At 44.2% G+C, this 18,930-nt stretch overlaps 1 protein-coding gene across 35 annotated transcripts in view; it reads right to left on the minus strand.

Moving 5' to 3' along the window:
* Positions 1 to 18,930, minus strand: part of MBNL1 (muscleblind like splicing regulator 1) — a 165,772-nt gene that overhangs the window by 96,064 nt on the left and 50,778 nt on the right. For 34 of the 35 annotated variants that reach the window (XR_012947045.1, XR_012947044.1, XR_012947043.1 and 31 more), the window contains 2 exons: positions 17,810 to 17,855; positions 17,112 to 17,289 (listed from right to left, as the gene is read on the minus strand). Coding sequence is in view for 30 of the 35 variants with exons in the window: in XM_076074339.1 (XP_075930454.1) it covers positions 17,112 to 17,289; positions 17,810 to 17,823 (192 nt within the window). In the remaining 5 variants the exon portion in view is untranslated. The remainder of the gene's footprint in view (positions 1 to 17,111; positions 17,290 to 17,809; positions 17,856 to 18,930) is intronic. The other variant, XM_076074341.1, reaches the window with a different exon arrangement.

The following is an 18,930-nucleotide window of genomic DNA, read 5'->3' on the forward strand; positions in this document are numbered from 1 at the left end:
GAGACGCTTTTCCCCTGCCAAAATCTGAGCATCTGGAATGCCTGGTTGAGGTGCTGGCAGGCTGATTCAACATTCCCACGACCCCCTGGGAAGCATGCCACCCCAGTTCGCAAACCAGGACAGGGGCCTGGGCCCAGATTCTGCATCGAACTCAGCGCCATATCTTGGAGAGGGTCCTCGCCGAAAAGGTCTAGTAGCTCAGCATTGGACTATGCCAAGCCTGACCTTGCTGTTGAGACACTGAGTGTCGAAACCGGTCCAGAGTTTGCTTGTGTGTATGTATGTAGAACTTCTTTCGCACTGTACGTAGCCAACCGTGCCATTCGGAGGTTCGGGTGCCAATCGGAGGTGCGGGAACCAATGCTGCTATTATGCACTCCCAGTAAGGAGGCCTTGTAGTTGACAGTAAGTGTAAAATACATGTTTTTTTTTAATGTGGAAGGACAGATATGGGAAGGAGACACTTATTGTTTGCTCATTTATTTTGTTACTTTTGATTCTCTACAACGATGCTCATGATTACTTTTAGTGATGGTGAGAGCAAAGCAGCGTCTTTGTATGAGAGTCGCAGGCAAATGCAGCAGCGCATGCCAGTTGCAAGACGGCTCTGCCAATCGCGAGTCTTCTGTGCACAGCAGACTCTGATCAATAGTACGGTAATCGTATCTTTATTTGTGGACAATGTCGACACTGGAATCTGAATAATGCTTGTTTGGCCAATTCCATTGAGTGTGTTGCATCGGGGAGAAAAACTGGAGTATCCAGAGAAAACCCATGTGCACATAAGAATAACAATAACAGGTGTGCACGGAGGTTCACAACCTGTTTGCTGTGCTACCATATTCTGGCATCTCTCAGCAGTTTTCCTTGCTGCTTGACCTGCAGCCGTCTATATTTTACTGTGTGTATGCGCACGTGCGTGTATTTTTTTTTACTAAAATTAAAGAAAATTATTATTTTACCAGGTAAGGCCCACTGAGCTATATGGCTATTTTTCTAGAAGCAACCTAGCCACAAATCACTCTAAACGCACGTTTCTAAATGTGGAGGGAAAAACCTGAGAACCCGGGGCAAAAATCAACGCGACTAGGGTAAGGCAGAACATGCAAACTCAAAAATATACAGAAGTCAAGGTCGATATCGAACCACGTTCTCTTGTATACCGGGCGAGGTTGTTAACATCTTAATTATCCTACCTTGAGACAGCACGAGCACGTGTGACCAGACGCATACGCGTGCAAGCCCATTATGCAAACATCAATGTGCATGGGCATAGTAAGTGCAACGTGATGAGCTAAGACGCACGGACCTGCGGAGTGTGTAAACATTTTGAAATGGCAAAGGAAAAAGTGGTACAGTATTTTATAATGCTGACATTTCCGCTGCAATTCCGTACGAGGCGAACCATGCAATTTATTTGAAGGATTATTAGTACGGTAAGAGAGGAAAAAATATATTTTTTTTAAGACAAAAAGAGATGGCTCTGCAATTAAAGTTATAGCTTTGGGATAACGTAAAGTCGATTAGGGCCAATTTTACAGGACAGTATGTTTCATGTTCAATCTGTTCCACACTTAACTGGGACATTCATCGGGCCAGATTTCATGTTTAGCCTCGGTAAGTAAAGCCGTCAAAATGACAATCCGCCTCACCTCATATTTCCACACTCTTTTGTGTGTGGGAGAGAGGGGTGGAAGTCATTGGATACTTTTCCATTACAGAATCGGGCAACTTTGTTTTCAGCGGCGCTGGCTATGGGCAGCGTAAATAATAAGTAGCCGTCCGCGTGGAAAAAGAGATCCGAAACAAAGGGGCGGCTTAACAGCTGATGATCTCTCACGCGCACAAGCCACCCACCTATGGTGACATCAAGTGCAACAGGCAGGGTTGGATTTGAAGTAATTACATAACTCACCACTTTCAATTTTACACGTTTTGTTTGAATGTCTCATCCCTCCCCACTGGGTCCTTGGGATGTATAAAGCCACTCTGGCCACCACAATTTTTTCTTCAGGGGGAAAAAATATATATCTCCCCAGCTTGCACACGTGTGACTAGTACACCATCGTGTCTCTTTGCACCGCGATTGTCCGTTTCCATTGACACCCGCAACCTGCTATTCTTACGTAGTTTTCTTTTAATCACTAAAAACATTTTTTCTTAAACAATTGATTATATTGCCAGGTGAGGCCCACTGAGCTATATAGCTCTTTTTCAGAAGTGGCCTGCCTACAAATGATAGCGCAATTAAGTGGTTCATCACGTGGAGACTTATAGCAGCCCAATACTCGAAACGCGTGATGTTGATTCTAAATGTGGAGGGAAAAACCGGAGGACCTGGAGAAAAATCCACATGATCATGGGGAGAGAGACATGCAAACTCCAAATATACAAACGTCAGGGTCAAGATCAAACCCACGACCCTCCTGCATACAAGGCGACGAACTTCACACCTCCCCACCACGACGAGCTGCCCATAATGCATCAGGTGGAAGTGTCAGCGGTTAGGGCATTGTGCCATGAGCCTGTCAACGCACAAAATCAGCGGCGAGCGATACATGAACTGATCCTGTAACGCCCTTCACGAATCTATATTTACCAACACGGCAAACGAAACAACTCCCAAGACCGAGAAGCTGTGGGCAGACATGCATCCAGCAGCGGATTGATAAAGGGCTGTCAAATATTCTTTGGCTCTTTCGGTAAAGCCACGTAGATAGAAAAAATAATCAAAATCACGACGTTTCGATCGCAACACAAGCAATCGTCTTCAGGTGAAAAAAGAGGGCTGTTTAATTTTGCTCGACTGCCAATGTGTGTGACAGTGTACAAGTGACAGCCATAGCGAACCGACAATGTACCGCTTCCATTATCAGAAAACCAGCAAAGGTGCCATCGTCGCCGATCGAAACGTCACTCTCAAGATAAACCTTTGTTGCCGCCGTGCCTTCAAAGCTCTCACTGCGTACCACTTCATTGCCCCTTAAGGAGAACGACTGCTATGAAGAATCTTCAGTCGTGTGGACGCCGGCAACGAAGACGACCAAAAAATGACCAAAGGTGCCGGTGCAGCCGACAAAAGATTCGCAACTCGAGAAAAAAAAAAACCCGCGTCTGTGGGTAGACAGTCTCGCCTGACCTCAGGCCTGCCAGTGTGGGACACGAGACGCGACAAACACGGAGCATACCAACAGCTGCGCCAAGTGGCTCGGGGTGAACCTATCCAATAACGGAGATGACGGCGACAACAACAACGCCGACACACTCTCTGGGTTCTTTCTACGTCTCGGGAGAACAAATTAAATCCAAAGCACCTTCCAAAAAAGAAAACGCACGTGTGCACGTCAAGAGAGTTCGATGGCTTGAGCGACATTATCGTCAACGCCCGGGCGTAGGAATCGCTCAAGACTCGGTCAACGTCAGCCCTGTCTGTCTGCCCCGAGTAAAACCACCACCAGGTGTTTGCAGCAAATTGCCGGTTTCTGAATGGGCAGTCCGGCGTGCACGCTACTCACAAAAACAGGCAATTATGTTAACTTAATTATTTACAGCTTCCAAGTGACACTTTTATTAGTGGGCTACTTTGTAGACGCGTTTAATGAACAACGCCGTACACTGGGTGCCACGTCCAGCGGAGATAGAGCAATAGCATCAAGTCATTGATTGGTATAGATTCTTAAGCTCACAATACATGCGTCAAATAGCATGTGTAAGAAGCAATGTATTTCAATTTGTATATGCTGTTTGTGTAATGTGCAGTCAATAGTGGCCGCTACATCAATGTTAAAATAATTGAACTGTGAATTAATTATCCACAGTGAATCAAGGCAATTTGGGAGGGCGGTGGGCGGAAGTGGTTAATTTTCCAGAACAAAAACAGTTTCTTCTAGATTTGGAGTTATCGTGACTGCAAGGGTCCATACTCTTTGGTTCTTTCGGTAAAGTCACGTAGGGGGAAAAAAATCAATCAATAAATAAATAAAATGCCATTAAACTAAAATGAAAACAACTAAATTAAATCACGACGTTTTGAAGGCAACACAAGCCTCCATTATCAGGTGGCTGATCCAGCAAATTACATACGCTACAGTAATGTTGCTGGAGCAACCACCTGATGACGGAGCCTTGTGTTGCATTTCGAAACGTCGTGATTTAATTTGGTAGTTTTCATTTTTTTTCACCTACGTGACTTTACCGAAAGAACTAAAACAGTTTCTATTTGACGGAAATGTCTGTCGTGGTGTACTACGATTTGCGTGTTTTTACAGTGTTTCCCGATTGTAACTGCCTATAAAAAATATAAACCACTGCTCTGTGTTCATCCACTGCTGGATTACCTGGATTAAGGACTACCTGTTGCGTGTGAACATGGAGGGTTTTTTTTTTTTGCATACTTCACCACGCTGATCAAGTGTGAATTGGTAAAAGGCAGGGGGAGCCTCCCAACCGGTTTCCGTTCCGGCTTGTCACTGATGTTATAGCCGTGGCCAGGAAGCGAGATTGGGATGGTCGGGTTCACAGTGGAGTGCGTAAAACCCTCTGCTTCCCCTACAACTGTCTGTAATTGTATGGAATCCAACACTTGTATAAATGATCCTTGTAGTTTATTATCCTGTTTGTAGGCAGGATTTTTTTAGGTCATTTGTAAGCCTTAATACAAAAAACCTTTCATTAAATAAATGGCACTTATTCCTGAAATAAAAATAACAAATCTATGATCAGATCAACTGGAATGTACCCTATTTCGTCAGATCTTAACAGCTAAGCAGAGTTGGGCCTGCATAGTGCTTGGATCGGCCGACCACCATGCACAAAGAAATGTTGCATTGTTCCACGTGGTGAAATTTTTATTTAATCTTACCAGATAAGGCACTCCGAGCGATATATCTCTTTTTAAGAAGAAACCTGGCCACAAACGATAGCTCAACAAAGTGGTTTATCCCGTGGAAATTTATATCAGCCAAAAACTCTAAATGCACGTTTACAAATGTGGGAGAATAAAACCGGAGGACCCGGAGAAAAATCCACATGACCACGGGGGAGAACATGCAAACTTCAAATACACAAGCGTTAAGGTCGGGATCGAACCCACGACCTCCTGCATACCAGGCGAGGCAGATAACATCTCGCCACCACGGCGCCCAATTCCGGGTCAAATAACCCCCGCGGGCAACACGGCACAGGAAACTCTCATCCACCAGTGAGGGCATTGACCAAAAAAAGGGGCCACACGTGTACATTTGAATAAAAAATTGGCGAAGGTCTTAACTCAATCAAATCTTTCATTAAAAAGACACTCGCGCAATGCTTGCAACTGTCATTGCCAGAGAACGTTCGAAACGAAACGGGGCGGTGTGCGGCAGTTAGTTATTCACGCGTGTCGCTGCGCTGGGATGTTCACGCGCAGCGCCCTCGGCAGTCTTGTTCCTGTTCTCGACGCCCTGTAACCATACGCGACATTGTATAAAATGCACGCCGGTGAAAAAAGGTCCTAAAATGTTTGTGCGCATGCCATTACGCGTTTGCCACGTACGTGGTGACATGACGCGCAGGCACCGACACCCTTGTAAAATGAGGCAATCCACCTCACGGCATTATTCCAGGTGAAATATTTTAATCGATAAAGAAAAGCGAATCGCGAGACCCCGTAAAGAGGTTCGTTGTGTCAGTACATATAACGTGCCGTGCGTGCGCATGTGTGTGCACGGGGGATCTTTGTTCGCACGAGCAACAGAGCCGGAAGATTTTCATTTCAACCGAGTGGGCCTGCTCACGCCTGTGCGAGTACGGCTCACGGGAAGACTCCCCCCGCCCGCGAGCTTTTCCAAGCGCCCAAGCGCCAACGCCGCCGCCGCCACGCACTTCGACGAGTGCAGAGGGCAGATTATTTGCCATGGAAACGCCGTGCACCTCCCATTACGCACGCACAAACGCACGCACGCCGGGAGAGCGAACACCCTGTCGTTTATATTCAAACCACAGAGCTGCCTCCCTCAGCGAAGCACTTATTGACTTTCACTGATTGATGGAAATGCACTCGTTGACAGGCGCATGCATTCAAAGAGCGTGCTGCATCGGAGGGGTTTTCAATACGCATGCTCAAACCGAGGAAGGAAGTTAATAAAAACAACAGCAGCACCTGGTGGCACTGTCCACACACCACGTAATAGTAATGAACAATCTTAAGCAATGATAGAAATGCATCAACAAAACTGTCGCCCGTACCGATCGCATCATAGTATTTGTTGCGTCTTTAATACACGTAATCGAATCTGATTTTAGTTGCCGAACACGAGTTTTAAACAAACCATAAAGGTTATTTATTTTTTAACCAGGTGAGAGCCCAAGTAAGCAGGCCTGCGCAGGACACGTCGCTAGAAGGGACACTGGCCGATGGTGGAGACTAACAACTCATTTGCAGCCCCATCAGGGAACACGCCAGAGTAGACGTCCGTAGGTAAGATGGAAGTATGAGATCGGCTAGTATTTGTGTGCTAGATCGAGCACTACAAACAAGACCCATGAGAGATGGAGACAGCCTTGGGAGGCTTCACTCCAGCAGTGGATTGATCATGGTTGCTCGTAATGATGATGAGAGTCCACTTAGTCTCTTTCTACAGACACCTCGATTACAAAGATCAATGCCATTTTAAGCCATGATCGTATGTTTATACCATGTTTCCTTCCATAATATATTTGTTAAATTGTCACCTTAATTTTTTTTTAAGCATAATCCGGCTCCTTTTGTAATTTGTACGATGACAAAGTTCCACGGCTGCTCCCCAAATTGATGAAGGTGGCAATGGGAAATATTGATCATGATGACGCTGTGATTGCAAAATGTCATGCAGCCGATCCCAGATTAACCCATCATTTATTATTCACAACATCCGGCCACCAGGTGGCTCAGCAGTAGAGCGAGCAGCTGCGATATTAAAATCCTGGTTGGGGGTTGTCTCAATCAATCATCTCTCCGGGGTAGGTAAAATGAGTATACCTTCATGGGGAAGTCAATAGTGGTTGTCCGATTGATTTATTCGCCCGTGTCATAGGAATGTTGAATTTCCACCACCGGCTCAAGGCTGTAAGCTGGAGATGAGCACTGTCTCCAACCCTAATGAGCAGAAAATCACTTTTGATTGAAAGTTAGACTGCCTTGAACACTCTTTTATACCAACATATGCAAACGGTATTGCCATTACTTCTGTTACAATCTTGCAGATCCCATAAGGCCGTTATGCAACCTGTAGCCTACGTTTGCGAGGATTCAATGGAAAATAACCAAGGGCTTGGGAAAAACCGTCCGAGGATTTACAATTTTGTTCAGAGTGATCTCTCTCGGCGCGCACGGCTGTTTGCGAATTCCGCAGTGAACAACCACCGGCACTGCTGATGCTGAATTGAAGTGTCGGACGAGACTACAGGTGAAGAAAAAAAAACCTGGGCGAGACCTGACGCAAAACTCCAGGCAGCACTAATGCATGCTCTCCAGTGTGTGTATATGTCACTGGTGACAGCCCTGGCAGGGCAGCATCCTATTTCTTGATTATGCATGTTAAAGTCTCCCCCACCAACCCAACCCTCCACAACCTTCCCCCCCCCCCCTGCCTCCACCCCGCCAACAAAGCGATTTGGATGCACTTTCACGATACGGGGGGTCGTGATTCAATTCCGGAAGCGCTAATTTTCTGTCTCATCTGTAATATCCACCTCGTATATGTTGTCTCATTTGTAGGCCAGCCTCGATTTTGCCACCCGACTCAGATATACTGTATCTCATTTGTACCGTCTTAGAATCAGAATATTTGTTTATACTGGAGGAATCCTACGAGCTATAAAGCTCTTTTTCACACAAGTCCAGTAATTTCACATGTCCAGTAGTCTGCCTTGCTCTACTGTGGGTCTCGTTTGCTATGCCCATCTCACATGCTCGGTCATGTTTCCACCACCTGTCCCGTCTCGTTTGTACTGTCCGTATAGTTTTGCCACATTATCCTCTATGTCCATTGGCATAAAAATGTGCATAATTAATCACTGATTTTCACACGCAAAATCCGTGTGTTTTGCGCGTGTAAGCTTCAAGTTTGGTTTACGCATCGTAATGCATCCACGATTTATTTCCTTTCCGCTGACCTTCCCTCGGCGTGCCAACTTGCGACTGGCCCATGTGTCCGCATCCTACCAATAATGAACCGTCGGCTGCAGTGACTCAGGAAGCCGGGGCAGTAAGAGGCCAGACAAACTCATTACAAAAGCCAATATCGCGGCTAATGACCGAGCCTGCCCCAGCGCAGAGCTGCTTCGCCCAGCTGCGTGTGTTTTATTATTAAACAACATTAGCAGTCCACTTCCGTTGCAGCCTCATCGGTGGCAGCGACGAATGCATCACTTCTCGAAGCAAAAAATTTTATCGTAACTAAAATAAATACTGGCAGCTCGTTTAAAACATTAATTGTTCTTGCTCTTTTGCAATAACGTTTTCAAACAATCAGAATTTTACAGCAACGGAAATTGAACTCTTCCCCACTAAAATCCTGGCTGGACCATGGAAATGCACTCCGGAATAAATTAGAGCAGAGACCCTAGCAAAGACTCGGTCACGAATCACAAATGGAGAATCTGCACACACAAAAAAATCCAGCACCAGTTCATCCGAGACTGCACAGACTGTGGCCTCGATCTGATATCGACCATGCTGCAAAGTCCACAACAAAAATAATCATCAATCACAATCATCAATATTGTTTTTTTTATTTAAAATAAATTAATAATGTTGCTGAACTAAATACTTACAAGCACTGCCGCTCATACAGAAATATAGCCTAGCCCATTGATTGATGACCTCTCGTACTCTGTAGGAATATTCCCCGTACAGATACATCTTGTGGACTCACATTAGCCAGAAATATCTGAAGATTGTCTGCGGCAGACTAAGACGTACATAAAAGCCAAGCACTGATAGAGATACCTTGTCTTTGATGTCACGTTTTGGGATAAGGAGAAGTGGTTGTTCTTTTTTGTTGTAAATCACAGTCAAAAAGGCCAAATGGTTTCAAATTACTGTGCAGAAGTACACAACTTTTGTTGACAGCCCTGAACCAGTTACAATCTTTCCATATAACAGACAGTGGTGAATAACCCACAAATTTGTACTTATTTTATCGACCCCTGAGGGACGAAGGGCTGAGTCGCGACCTTCAGATTGCATTACGCATAGCCCCACTGTTGCACTACCCAGGAAGTGTTTATTTTTCTTTTTTATAAGATAAATATAATTAGAGCAAGATAATAAGCATGCATGTTGAATTTCTTTCGCACCGTACGTAGCCAACCGTGCTAATTGGAGGTGCGAAGCAAGGACAAACTAAACACAAAAAACAGTTCAAGAAATTAATTTTCAATCTGCCACGTCCTAATATCGGAAGCAAGAGGTGTTCCAGACGGCCGCAGAAGCACATCCAAAAGTGTGCGACACAGTGACCCCTCTATGTTCGATGGCTAGACAAAAGCTGCTGCTGCGAGGATGACTGAAGGAGTTCGCGTGATGGTATCAAGGCAAAGTCATCCTTTAAGTTAATTTGGGTCTGCTTCATATTTGAGCATCGACACCAACTCAAAGCGCTCAGCCGTCACTGCGACCGTCTCCGAAAGAGGGTGGGCTGAAAAGAACTATTGTAGTTTTCAATCAAACTCATTAACCTAGCAGCTTTCAAAACATTGCAGACCCGCTGCAATCCACCTTGATTACATTAAATTGCACAGGTGATGGGCAACAAAATAAATTAGCAAGAATTCAAAGCGGGAGGGGGGGGGGATGCTGGGGCGGGGTGGCAGACCTCTGGTGAAAATCTCTGCGGTTCCGCACCCCCCCACCACCCTCCCTCCATCAGACACTCCCTCCGACGCTACCCAATCTCAGCTCTAGTACATTAAGCCATCGCGCGGGAAAGCTAGGTTTACAGTATGCGGCCCTTTAAAGTGTATTGGGTTTCAGTAAGGAGGAGGGGGGTGGGGCTGTGGAATAGAGGTGGGGTGGAGAAAAAAAATCAATTTCTGGAGACGCATTAAAGACGCGAATTCGAGAGGCAAGGGCGTACCCAACCGCTCTCGCTGGAGGGCTCTGGGAGTAGCGAGCACTCCGAGGGAGCACCCGCCCCCCTCTTGTTCACGCAATATCCAACCGCATCCCCCGTAGCCAACACTGGGTGGGCTTTTTTTACTTTTCCCTATAATATATGGCTTGGTTTCTTATGGTGCCTGCAAATGGCACATTACAGCAATGATTTACAATTTACTGACGGTGTTATATTTTTTTTACTTTTTGCATACGCTACAAAACCAGCATCTGAAGAATATTCATTGCTCTTACGTGAAATGAAACCTGAAATATTTTGAACAATTGCAAAAGATCAAATTGTAGCGCGCGGCATGTTGCGAGTGCGTAAAATGTGTTCACGGACATGCTTCAAAAAGCTGAAGTCGCATTGAGAGGTGGGTGCCATGCCTAAAATTACACAGAGACAGAAATAAGAACATGTGGATTCAAGGAGCGTACAAGTTAGACATGTTTTGTTTTAAGTAGGGTGGGCAGGACACATAACAAGAAGGGACAGTGGCCATGACTAACTCAGGAGTGGCAGCCAAAAGGAGAGAGAACCTACCCCGAAAGTATGTCCGCCACAGAGATGGTGGCGATAAAATTGATTTCGTCTGCTGGAGGTACGTGGATTGTTGCACCACAAGACAGCGAGAGAGGGTGGGGCTTGGGGAGCAATGGATAGCTAATTTCTTACGCTTTAAATCAAAGAAGCAGCTGTTACAAGGGGCTGTCGAATGTAGAAGCACAATGAACGACACTTGTACTCCGCATTAACGTTATTACACATATTCGATATGCACTCCGTGTAATTTAGTAGTATGGTTTGCTTTAAATAATATTCCGCGTAGCACATTTCAAATTCCAAACAGATGTACAGCAACTAACATTTCATGATACGTTGATGTCTGGGGTGAACACAGCTTTATAAAAACTGACCCGCCTTTTTGTCTGAAAAAAAATCACCCTTAAAACATCGGAAAAAGTAAAAAAAACAAGGTTGCGATGATAAACATTTACATTCACACCAATGCCATTAAATGATCTCCAGGTTTGGTTTGTCATGTAAACTTCCAGCAATCAGCATAATTAATCCATCACGTACACTTAAGTGCAGAATAAATTATTCTGCAACACAACTAGCCGTGACTAGCATTTGTGAGAGATGTACTTGAAATCAAAACAAGATGACTGCATTAAGTAACCTTTACATTTCTTCTGTAAATGCAACAGACTTGTTGTTTGAATTCACCACTTTATGATTTTTCTGCTTATTGTATTCATGTTTTGGTTTTATCTACCATGCATAATATTGTGGGGGAAAGAATTTACTAAGCAATAATATGTTGATTGCTTTTCGGCAGTAAGAATTAAAAAAAATTAAGGCTATCAATTAATATTACTCACGCCCCCACTCTGAAAATTAATGAAAATGCCACGTATGCAATATTCACAATCAAAAGAAGCCATCAAGATGGGAGAAATATGTTGACAAGCTTGGATTGCAAGCCAAGCCCAACGCATGCAACCAAGCCGTATTACGTAACTAAAAGTGGAGCTTACATTGCGACTTGTCAAACGGCTGCATTTAATTATAATTCCACAAACAGCTCATGTGATATTCACATAAACACTGATCGCATGTCTCCAAAAAACTATTTTCATTGCAAAAATAAATGTCAATAAAAAAACATTCTACCACCAGGTCACACGTGTACAAAATCAGATCGTGTGAGAGAAAGGAGACAGCTTGGGGGAGGCTTTCATCCATCAGTGGATTGATCAAGCCTGATGATTACCAAATAGTTATCTGGCATAATTTCCTATAGCAGCTCCTTGGGGGGGGGGGGGGGGGCGCGCCCAAAGACGTCAAATTAACGAGCCGTAAAGTTCAGAAATGTGAACTTTACGGATCGGTACGTGAAGCGGCAAGCCAATCGGGGCTGTGGAGGCACAAAGTTGGTGGAGGCACAAAGTTGGTGGAGTCGAGGGCTTTGGAAAACTCTGAAACCGGCTGCCGCTGATGAAATGTCGCAAATAGGAAAATGCCGGGATTAATAGTAAACAGAAGGGGCATTTCCGTGATGGCATGGTAAGGGCCTGATTTCAGGGGGTTAAAAAAATACAATTCCTCATGTCAATGGTGGCATACTACTCATTGGAAATGTGTTCTGGGAGAGGAGGTATTGGATGTCTGGTCCTCTTACATTTAGAAGGAAAGTATAATTTATTTAACGAGTGGAATTGCTAAATCATTTATAAGCACTAATTACACCATAACTTGTCATTATAATTTGACCTGATTGATCACAAACAAAAACATGCGTATATTTAAGTGCCTGCATTAAAATTCAGTTGATGGGCCTAACATTAACCCAAACTATGAACACACAACACGTAGCCAAAAATACATGGTTTATGTGAAGTGTCTGATCATATCTTCTCTGTAGAGTCAGGTCACGAGTATAAATAGCACATCTAAATAAGACCACATCTCAGCACGGTGTAAAAAAAACCCAGTAGGCATATTTACTTTATAGGGAGGCAGACAGTCATAGGCAGATTTAAAAAAAAGGACTTGGAACAGGGGCAGGAAGTCAACAGCACGGATGGCTGAAGGAAGTGAGCTCCAGACTTATAGGGGCAGCAAAAGAGAATGAGCAACTTCCCTCTGAGTGAACGTTTGCGTGGGGGGCTTCGAACAGGTCCCTGCAGGGTGGGCTGGTAGGAACATTGGAATTTTTCACTTCGTTAAAGTATTGAAAGGGGACGGACGGACGGACACATTAATCTATTGCAGGCTGGTACACTCAGTTTACAACTTCGTTCCTACCAGTATAAAGAGTATTTGTCGCTGGAACGGAGCTTGTGTGGAGGGGAGTAGAGCGAGATCAGACGGGAGAGGTAGGAGAGTGCATGGAGGGGAGCAGCGAGAGATGAAGAGGGGAGAAATGGGTAGAGGCCAGTCCAAGGAGAACTGGGATACTTAGGTCAAGACAGTGAATGTCTGTGTCTGGACCTGTCTTCTTGGGTTAGCAGAGTGACAGAGTGGTGATGTGCTGGCATCCAAGCCAAAGGGTTGCAACACCAGTCCCCTGCCTCTCCTGCTGCCCTGTTCCCTCATCAGCTAAGAACGCCCTTTGCCACATCATCCCGTGCTTGTTTCACAGTCTAAATTACCGATGTAATGTTCCAAGGGACCCTCATGTTCCACTAGAGATGGTCATACAGCTCCGTGTAAACAAGTTATTTAAAGACTTAAAAAAAATTAGAAGCCATCATTTTCTTTCACAGGAAGCTGAATAGCATTCTTTTGAAGATAAGATGAGAGACTATAATTTAAGTGTTTTTTTTTCTCAAATTCCATTTGCATGGGGTCAGTTATTATATCTCTACCCACAGATTTTTCGCCAGTGTGCAACACGTACGAGGGCTCACGAAGCACAAACAGTTCCATGGGGCAACAATTGGCAGCGACAAAATGGAGCAGTTTAACGCGAAGGCCATCACGAGTTTGAGCAATACAATTTATTGCATCACATGCGGCACAAAAAAAAGATCCAGCCACCGCTTGGGTTTCACCGCTGGCATCTTTTCCGAAAATGTGGCAATGAGCCGCATCAAATTTTGCCCACAAGCAGCGTGCTGCTTCGTTGGATAAGGAACCTGTTGGCATCGACCATAAAAAGGCAGAATGCACTGTACACAGGATGCTGCCGCAGCAGCATCCCAGTTCTCAACTAAACTATTTTTTTTTATTTTACCAGGTAACGCCCACCGAGCTATAGAGCTCTTTTTCAGAAGCGACCTGGCAACAAATGATTGCTCAACGAAGCGGCTTATAGTGTGGAAATTTAAAGCAGCCAAACACTCTTAAACGCATGTTTCTAATTGTGGAGGGAAAAACCGGAGGACCCGGAGAAAAATCCAGACGGCCACGGGTAAAAACACGCAACCTCCAAATATACAGGCGTCAGGGTCGGGATTGAACTCATGAACTCCTGCGTACAAGGCAAGGTAGTTAACATCTCGTCATCTCCCGGCACGGCAGTTGAAACAATGTTGCAAGTTTCTAAAATACCATCCCCGCCACCGTTCACCCAGTTGGGAAAATGGGTTCGCCACAGTTAGTTAATCGGCAGATAGCGTGCTGTGGGGTAAATAATAATAATTTACACTTCTATGACGCCTTTCACCAAGAGGTCACAAGGCGCTGTGTGGGTAATCCCACCGTTCTAGAGCTCCCTCCACTAGAAACAACTTCTTTTTTATTTGTTAATTTCCAGCAAAACACAGCAACGTATTTTGGCCCCTTTCAGTTCCCGTGACAGTCAACTAATACTTGTTTTTGTGGACATTCCAATGAATTTTGATTTAAAGCTTTCGTGACTGCAGTGATTCATATTCTTGGTTCTTTCGGTAAAGTCACCACGTAGAAGGGAAACAATAAAATAATAAAAAAATATATATAAAACAATAAAATTATCACGTTTCGACCGTAACACAGTCATCATCAGGTGTGAAAACCAACGGCAAGAAACATTTATATGAATGTTAAGTGAATGCATCTGATAAGAATCGATGTCTACATTTCTCCAGAATACAAACTCAGGTTTCCCATATTATGTAACTGCTTGAGGGCTTGTGTATGCACATTCTTGTCTTTGCGTACAATTCCAGTTTTGTTCGCATAACAACAAAATAATATCAGCCACGGCAACATTCCAGACTAGGTTGCATAACATATATAAATCCAAATTATATTTTTATATAATTTGTACCACGTGAAACCTAACCTGACTGGAATACAACTTTGTATGCTCACAATGCATTCTTTTAATTTCTGCTCTGCAAATTGCTTCGCAGGATGATGTGCTTTCTTAATGTTTAACTTATGACACCATTTCTAATTTACAATGTCACATCATGTTTACCTTTGAGGGTTCCGATTGGTATGTACCACACATTCTAACCCGTGCGTAATGGCATGTGGGCCTTTTTCAAGAACGACAATGGCATTGGAAAAACAAGTTCACGAGAAACACTTTAAAACAAAAACGTGCAAGAAGTGAAATGCCTGTTTTTATGAAACGACCAGCAAATGTGGTTGGATTCTTGGCTCATTGTGGCATTTTGAGAAGGTAACGATACACGTGTAGTGTGCTCACCCTTGGGAAATGACATTCATTGGGAAACATTAATTATTATTCAGAGAATTACACGGGGCGTAATGGGAATACTCATTGTATCTGCCCATCACAAGTCATGTCATTAACACGTTTCACACATTTGCCCTCGGGTATAAATTCTCCATGGGGTGATAGTGGTGGCTAGCGCACTGCACTTTGAACCAAACGACCTGGCCAAATGACGGCCAGCACCAGTGGCGAGTTAAATATGAACTGGTCCTCGGTGCCCCCTTCACACACTCGCACTATCCAGCATGGTGAAGTATGGTTAAATAACCCCGACGACTTATGGTGTGGTGAAGCTTTCATCCATCAGTTAACTGACAAAATGCTGCAAATTTTGAAGATCATGATAATTATATATTCAATGTCAAATCAAGTGTAAATTTAAAAAAATGCGTATTTACATCACAAACAATGGCAGTTATACACATAAACTGAAATAACTTATATCCATGCAGGACAATACAAATTTTAAAAGTTGCTGGCAATGCTAAATCAATAATGGTAGCGTGCAAATTTCTTACATAACTGACAAAAGAAAAGGGTCTGGGCAAACATGTCGCGATGCTCTGCAAACCGGGAAGCATCTGAAACTTGCAAATGTTTTCATGCTCTCCGTAAATATAGGTTAGTGTGCCATATCACTCGCTCTACATAAATTGAGGACAAACCCAGAAACCTCTGCATGGTCAAACATGCTGGCTCTAAACAAGCAACACAGTGCTCACACCACACTTTCAGCCAACAGTAACCTGAATTAAATGAATGTTCATTCTCTATCCTCCAGACAGTCTCGTCCCTTCACCTGATGAAGGCCGCTTGCGTTGTGGCCGAAACGTCGTGAGAATTTTATTGTGTTATTTTATTTTATCAATTTATTATTTTATTCTCATTCTACGCGACTTTACCGAAAGAACCAAAGAAGATGAATCCTTGCAGTCACGAAAGCTTTAAATCGAAATTTAATGAATTTTCATTCTCGTTGTACAATATATATCACGAATTGGGTTGCCTGGAACGAGTAAGGGCTGTGGTATGCACATAATAAAAAAAAGACAGGCATTAGCACAAAATATTAGAGATGTGCCACATCCCAAACCAGTTTGTCAGCCTGCTTCAGTCCTTAAACCCCCAATGTCTGCGTCTGGCTGTTCGGGTCAACCAATTCGTGGCCAACCTTATGTACGCTCCATAATTTAAATGCAAAACAATGCTTGTGTTGTGTGTGACCAAGAGCAGTTACATGTGGGATCTCTAGCAATGAAGCTCCAGAAACAATTATAGGCCTGGACTTGATTCATGGTTTGATTAAAGATTTTTATGAGTTTGACACCACACCCCCCCTTCTACCCATACGAACCTCGCTTGTGCCTGCAGTGTTCTGCTTAATCGCAAGCTTAATAATTCTGCAGGGCTTCATTTCATGAGATTTTGTGACAGACAACATACTTTGGAGCCATTAAACACAAAACAAAGTGAAGCTCTTGAGCTGACCTAGAAATCTACACAGCCTCAAAGGGAGTGCTGCCAACAACATCGTGCAAGCTCAGCAGCTCCGGTGCTACCCGCCATAAATTGGTCTGTCCCAAGATTTCCAGAACACATAACACCGCTTACGGTGTCACCCACCATCCGCCCCTGTGGATGGTGGTTTTCCACACGCACGACAAAAAAAACAGTTCGGCCAACACCCTGCAAGCAGGCTCATTCTGTGAAGAAAATTCTCAGCGCCTTCTTCTCCATCGGCAGCGGGTGGGGTGGGGTGGGGGCAGCCGCGCGTCGACGGCACAAAGGCAAAGCGGCGGGCAGGCGGTCGCGCTGACCTTAAGTGAGTCGAAGCAGGCGATGACACGGCCGTTCTCCACCTGGCACGACTTTGGTGGGTGAGCGAATTTGCACTCTGTGTCCACGCGGCTGCACGTGCCCCGCTGGAACTCCCGGCACACCTCCAACGTCAACCATCGCGTGTCCCGCACGGCCATCGCGCTGTCTGGCCCTTGCCTTCGTGGGGAGAGGTAGAAAACGTTAACGGTGCGCGAGCGCGCATAGCCGAAGGCTCGTTCAGCCACATGAAAACGAAACTGAATGTACGGTGCTTTTGAGATCAATAACTCTATGCAACACATGTAAGATTTTGCGATGTAAAGATGGAAACTGTTGCATTTGTTTAACACGTAGGCTTTTGCGACCAAAATTATCCACGAGAGGTTTTTTTGGGGTTAGATCGCGTAAATATAAGTGTCGTTAAATTGTGCATTTATTCGTCACTTAACATCGTTTTACTGATAATACATGCATTAAATTGTGCGTTTAATAATCAGTTACGATTTCCGAAGCGTGCAAATTATCTGATGTTACGTTTGAGCTAAACAAGTGAACTGTACAAATGAGAAGAAGAAACTAGAAACCAACACATGAGAGACCATGGAGACAATTCTAAGAACACTAATCAAATTACAAAACTAAATCGAGATGACAATTCATCGAATCATTGGCGGGGAGGGGTTACATCATTACATACCTAGAAAACAGCATGTTAAGGGCAAGAAAAATGACGACGCTGGAGACTGCGGGGAAAACACATACAAAATGTACACGGGGAAAAAAAACTTCAACATTCATTTTACACTTTGAAAGTCACATTTTTATATCATGCAGGACGGCGCAAACAAAGTCAAGTTCGGCATCGCACAGCCACTGGCCACGTTCCCAGAGCATTTTATAACGCGGGTGTTAATAGCCTTTTATTTTAGTGCAGCTGGAAACCGCCACCAGTGTCAAATTATGAAAGTTCCAATATCTGGAAATATGGCCCTATTTGGAAGCCAGTGTATTGCAAGCCAGTGTATTGCGCAAAACCAGCATGGAATGGCGCCCACTGCGGCACTGGCAGAACATGTTTCTGAAGCAATTATGTGAAGCAAACTGCTGCTCTAAAAAAAGGCGATGCTTCTACCAATCAGATGTTGTTTTTGATCCCTTTAGGGGGTGGGTGGGGTGTAGCATCGTGTTTAATCGCCCTGAATGCCTCAGATCCGTCAGATTTCGAAAGCTAAGCAAATTGTTGTACTTGTGTGGCTTAACAGTACGGAAATATCCGGTGGAGGCAGGACTGGAGCTGCCAGATGGCCAGATGATGGCAGTACAGCAATACATTCCTTAATCTATTGGTGTGGACCTCGAGTATAAATTAACCCCTCACATGCATGTTGGATTTCCCTCCCACATGAAGCCCAAAACTTATTGACATAATTCGCCAAACACGAATAGCGATCTGGTCAGGCTTATCTGGGTAAATAATGGGGATTATTATTCTTAATCATGTGAATCATGGGTGAGCTATAACTAGGACTGGAGAGAGGTTATTATAAATATATTTCAACTCTGCACCTAATACATTAGCGCATTTGAGACAGAAACTATGAGCATATTTACGACGTCTGGATGGCTGTTATGTAAAATACTACTGCTCTGGAAATAGCCAAACATTATCCCTAACCTTTTCTGGCCACCCCCCCCCCCCCCATATTTTTTAAGTGCAGTCATGGAACATTCTGAGTAATTAAATAAATTAACATCAACACATTGCTTTTTTGCGCTGATAGGGCCCCATGGTTTTAAGGAGAATGCTCTTACCAATAG

This window comes from Petromyzon marinus, chromosome 47, assembly GCF_048934315.1.
Source record: "Petromyzon marinus isolate PM22_M1 ecotype Great Lakes invasive population chromosome 47, UKy_Petmar_22M1.pri1.0, whole genome shotgun sequence".
NCBI lineage: Eukaryota > Metazoa > Chordata > Hyperoartia > Petromyzontiformes > Petromyzontidae > Petromyzon > Petromyzon marinus.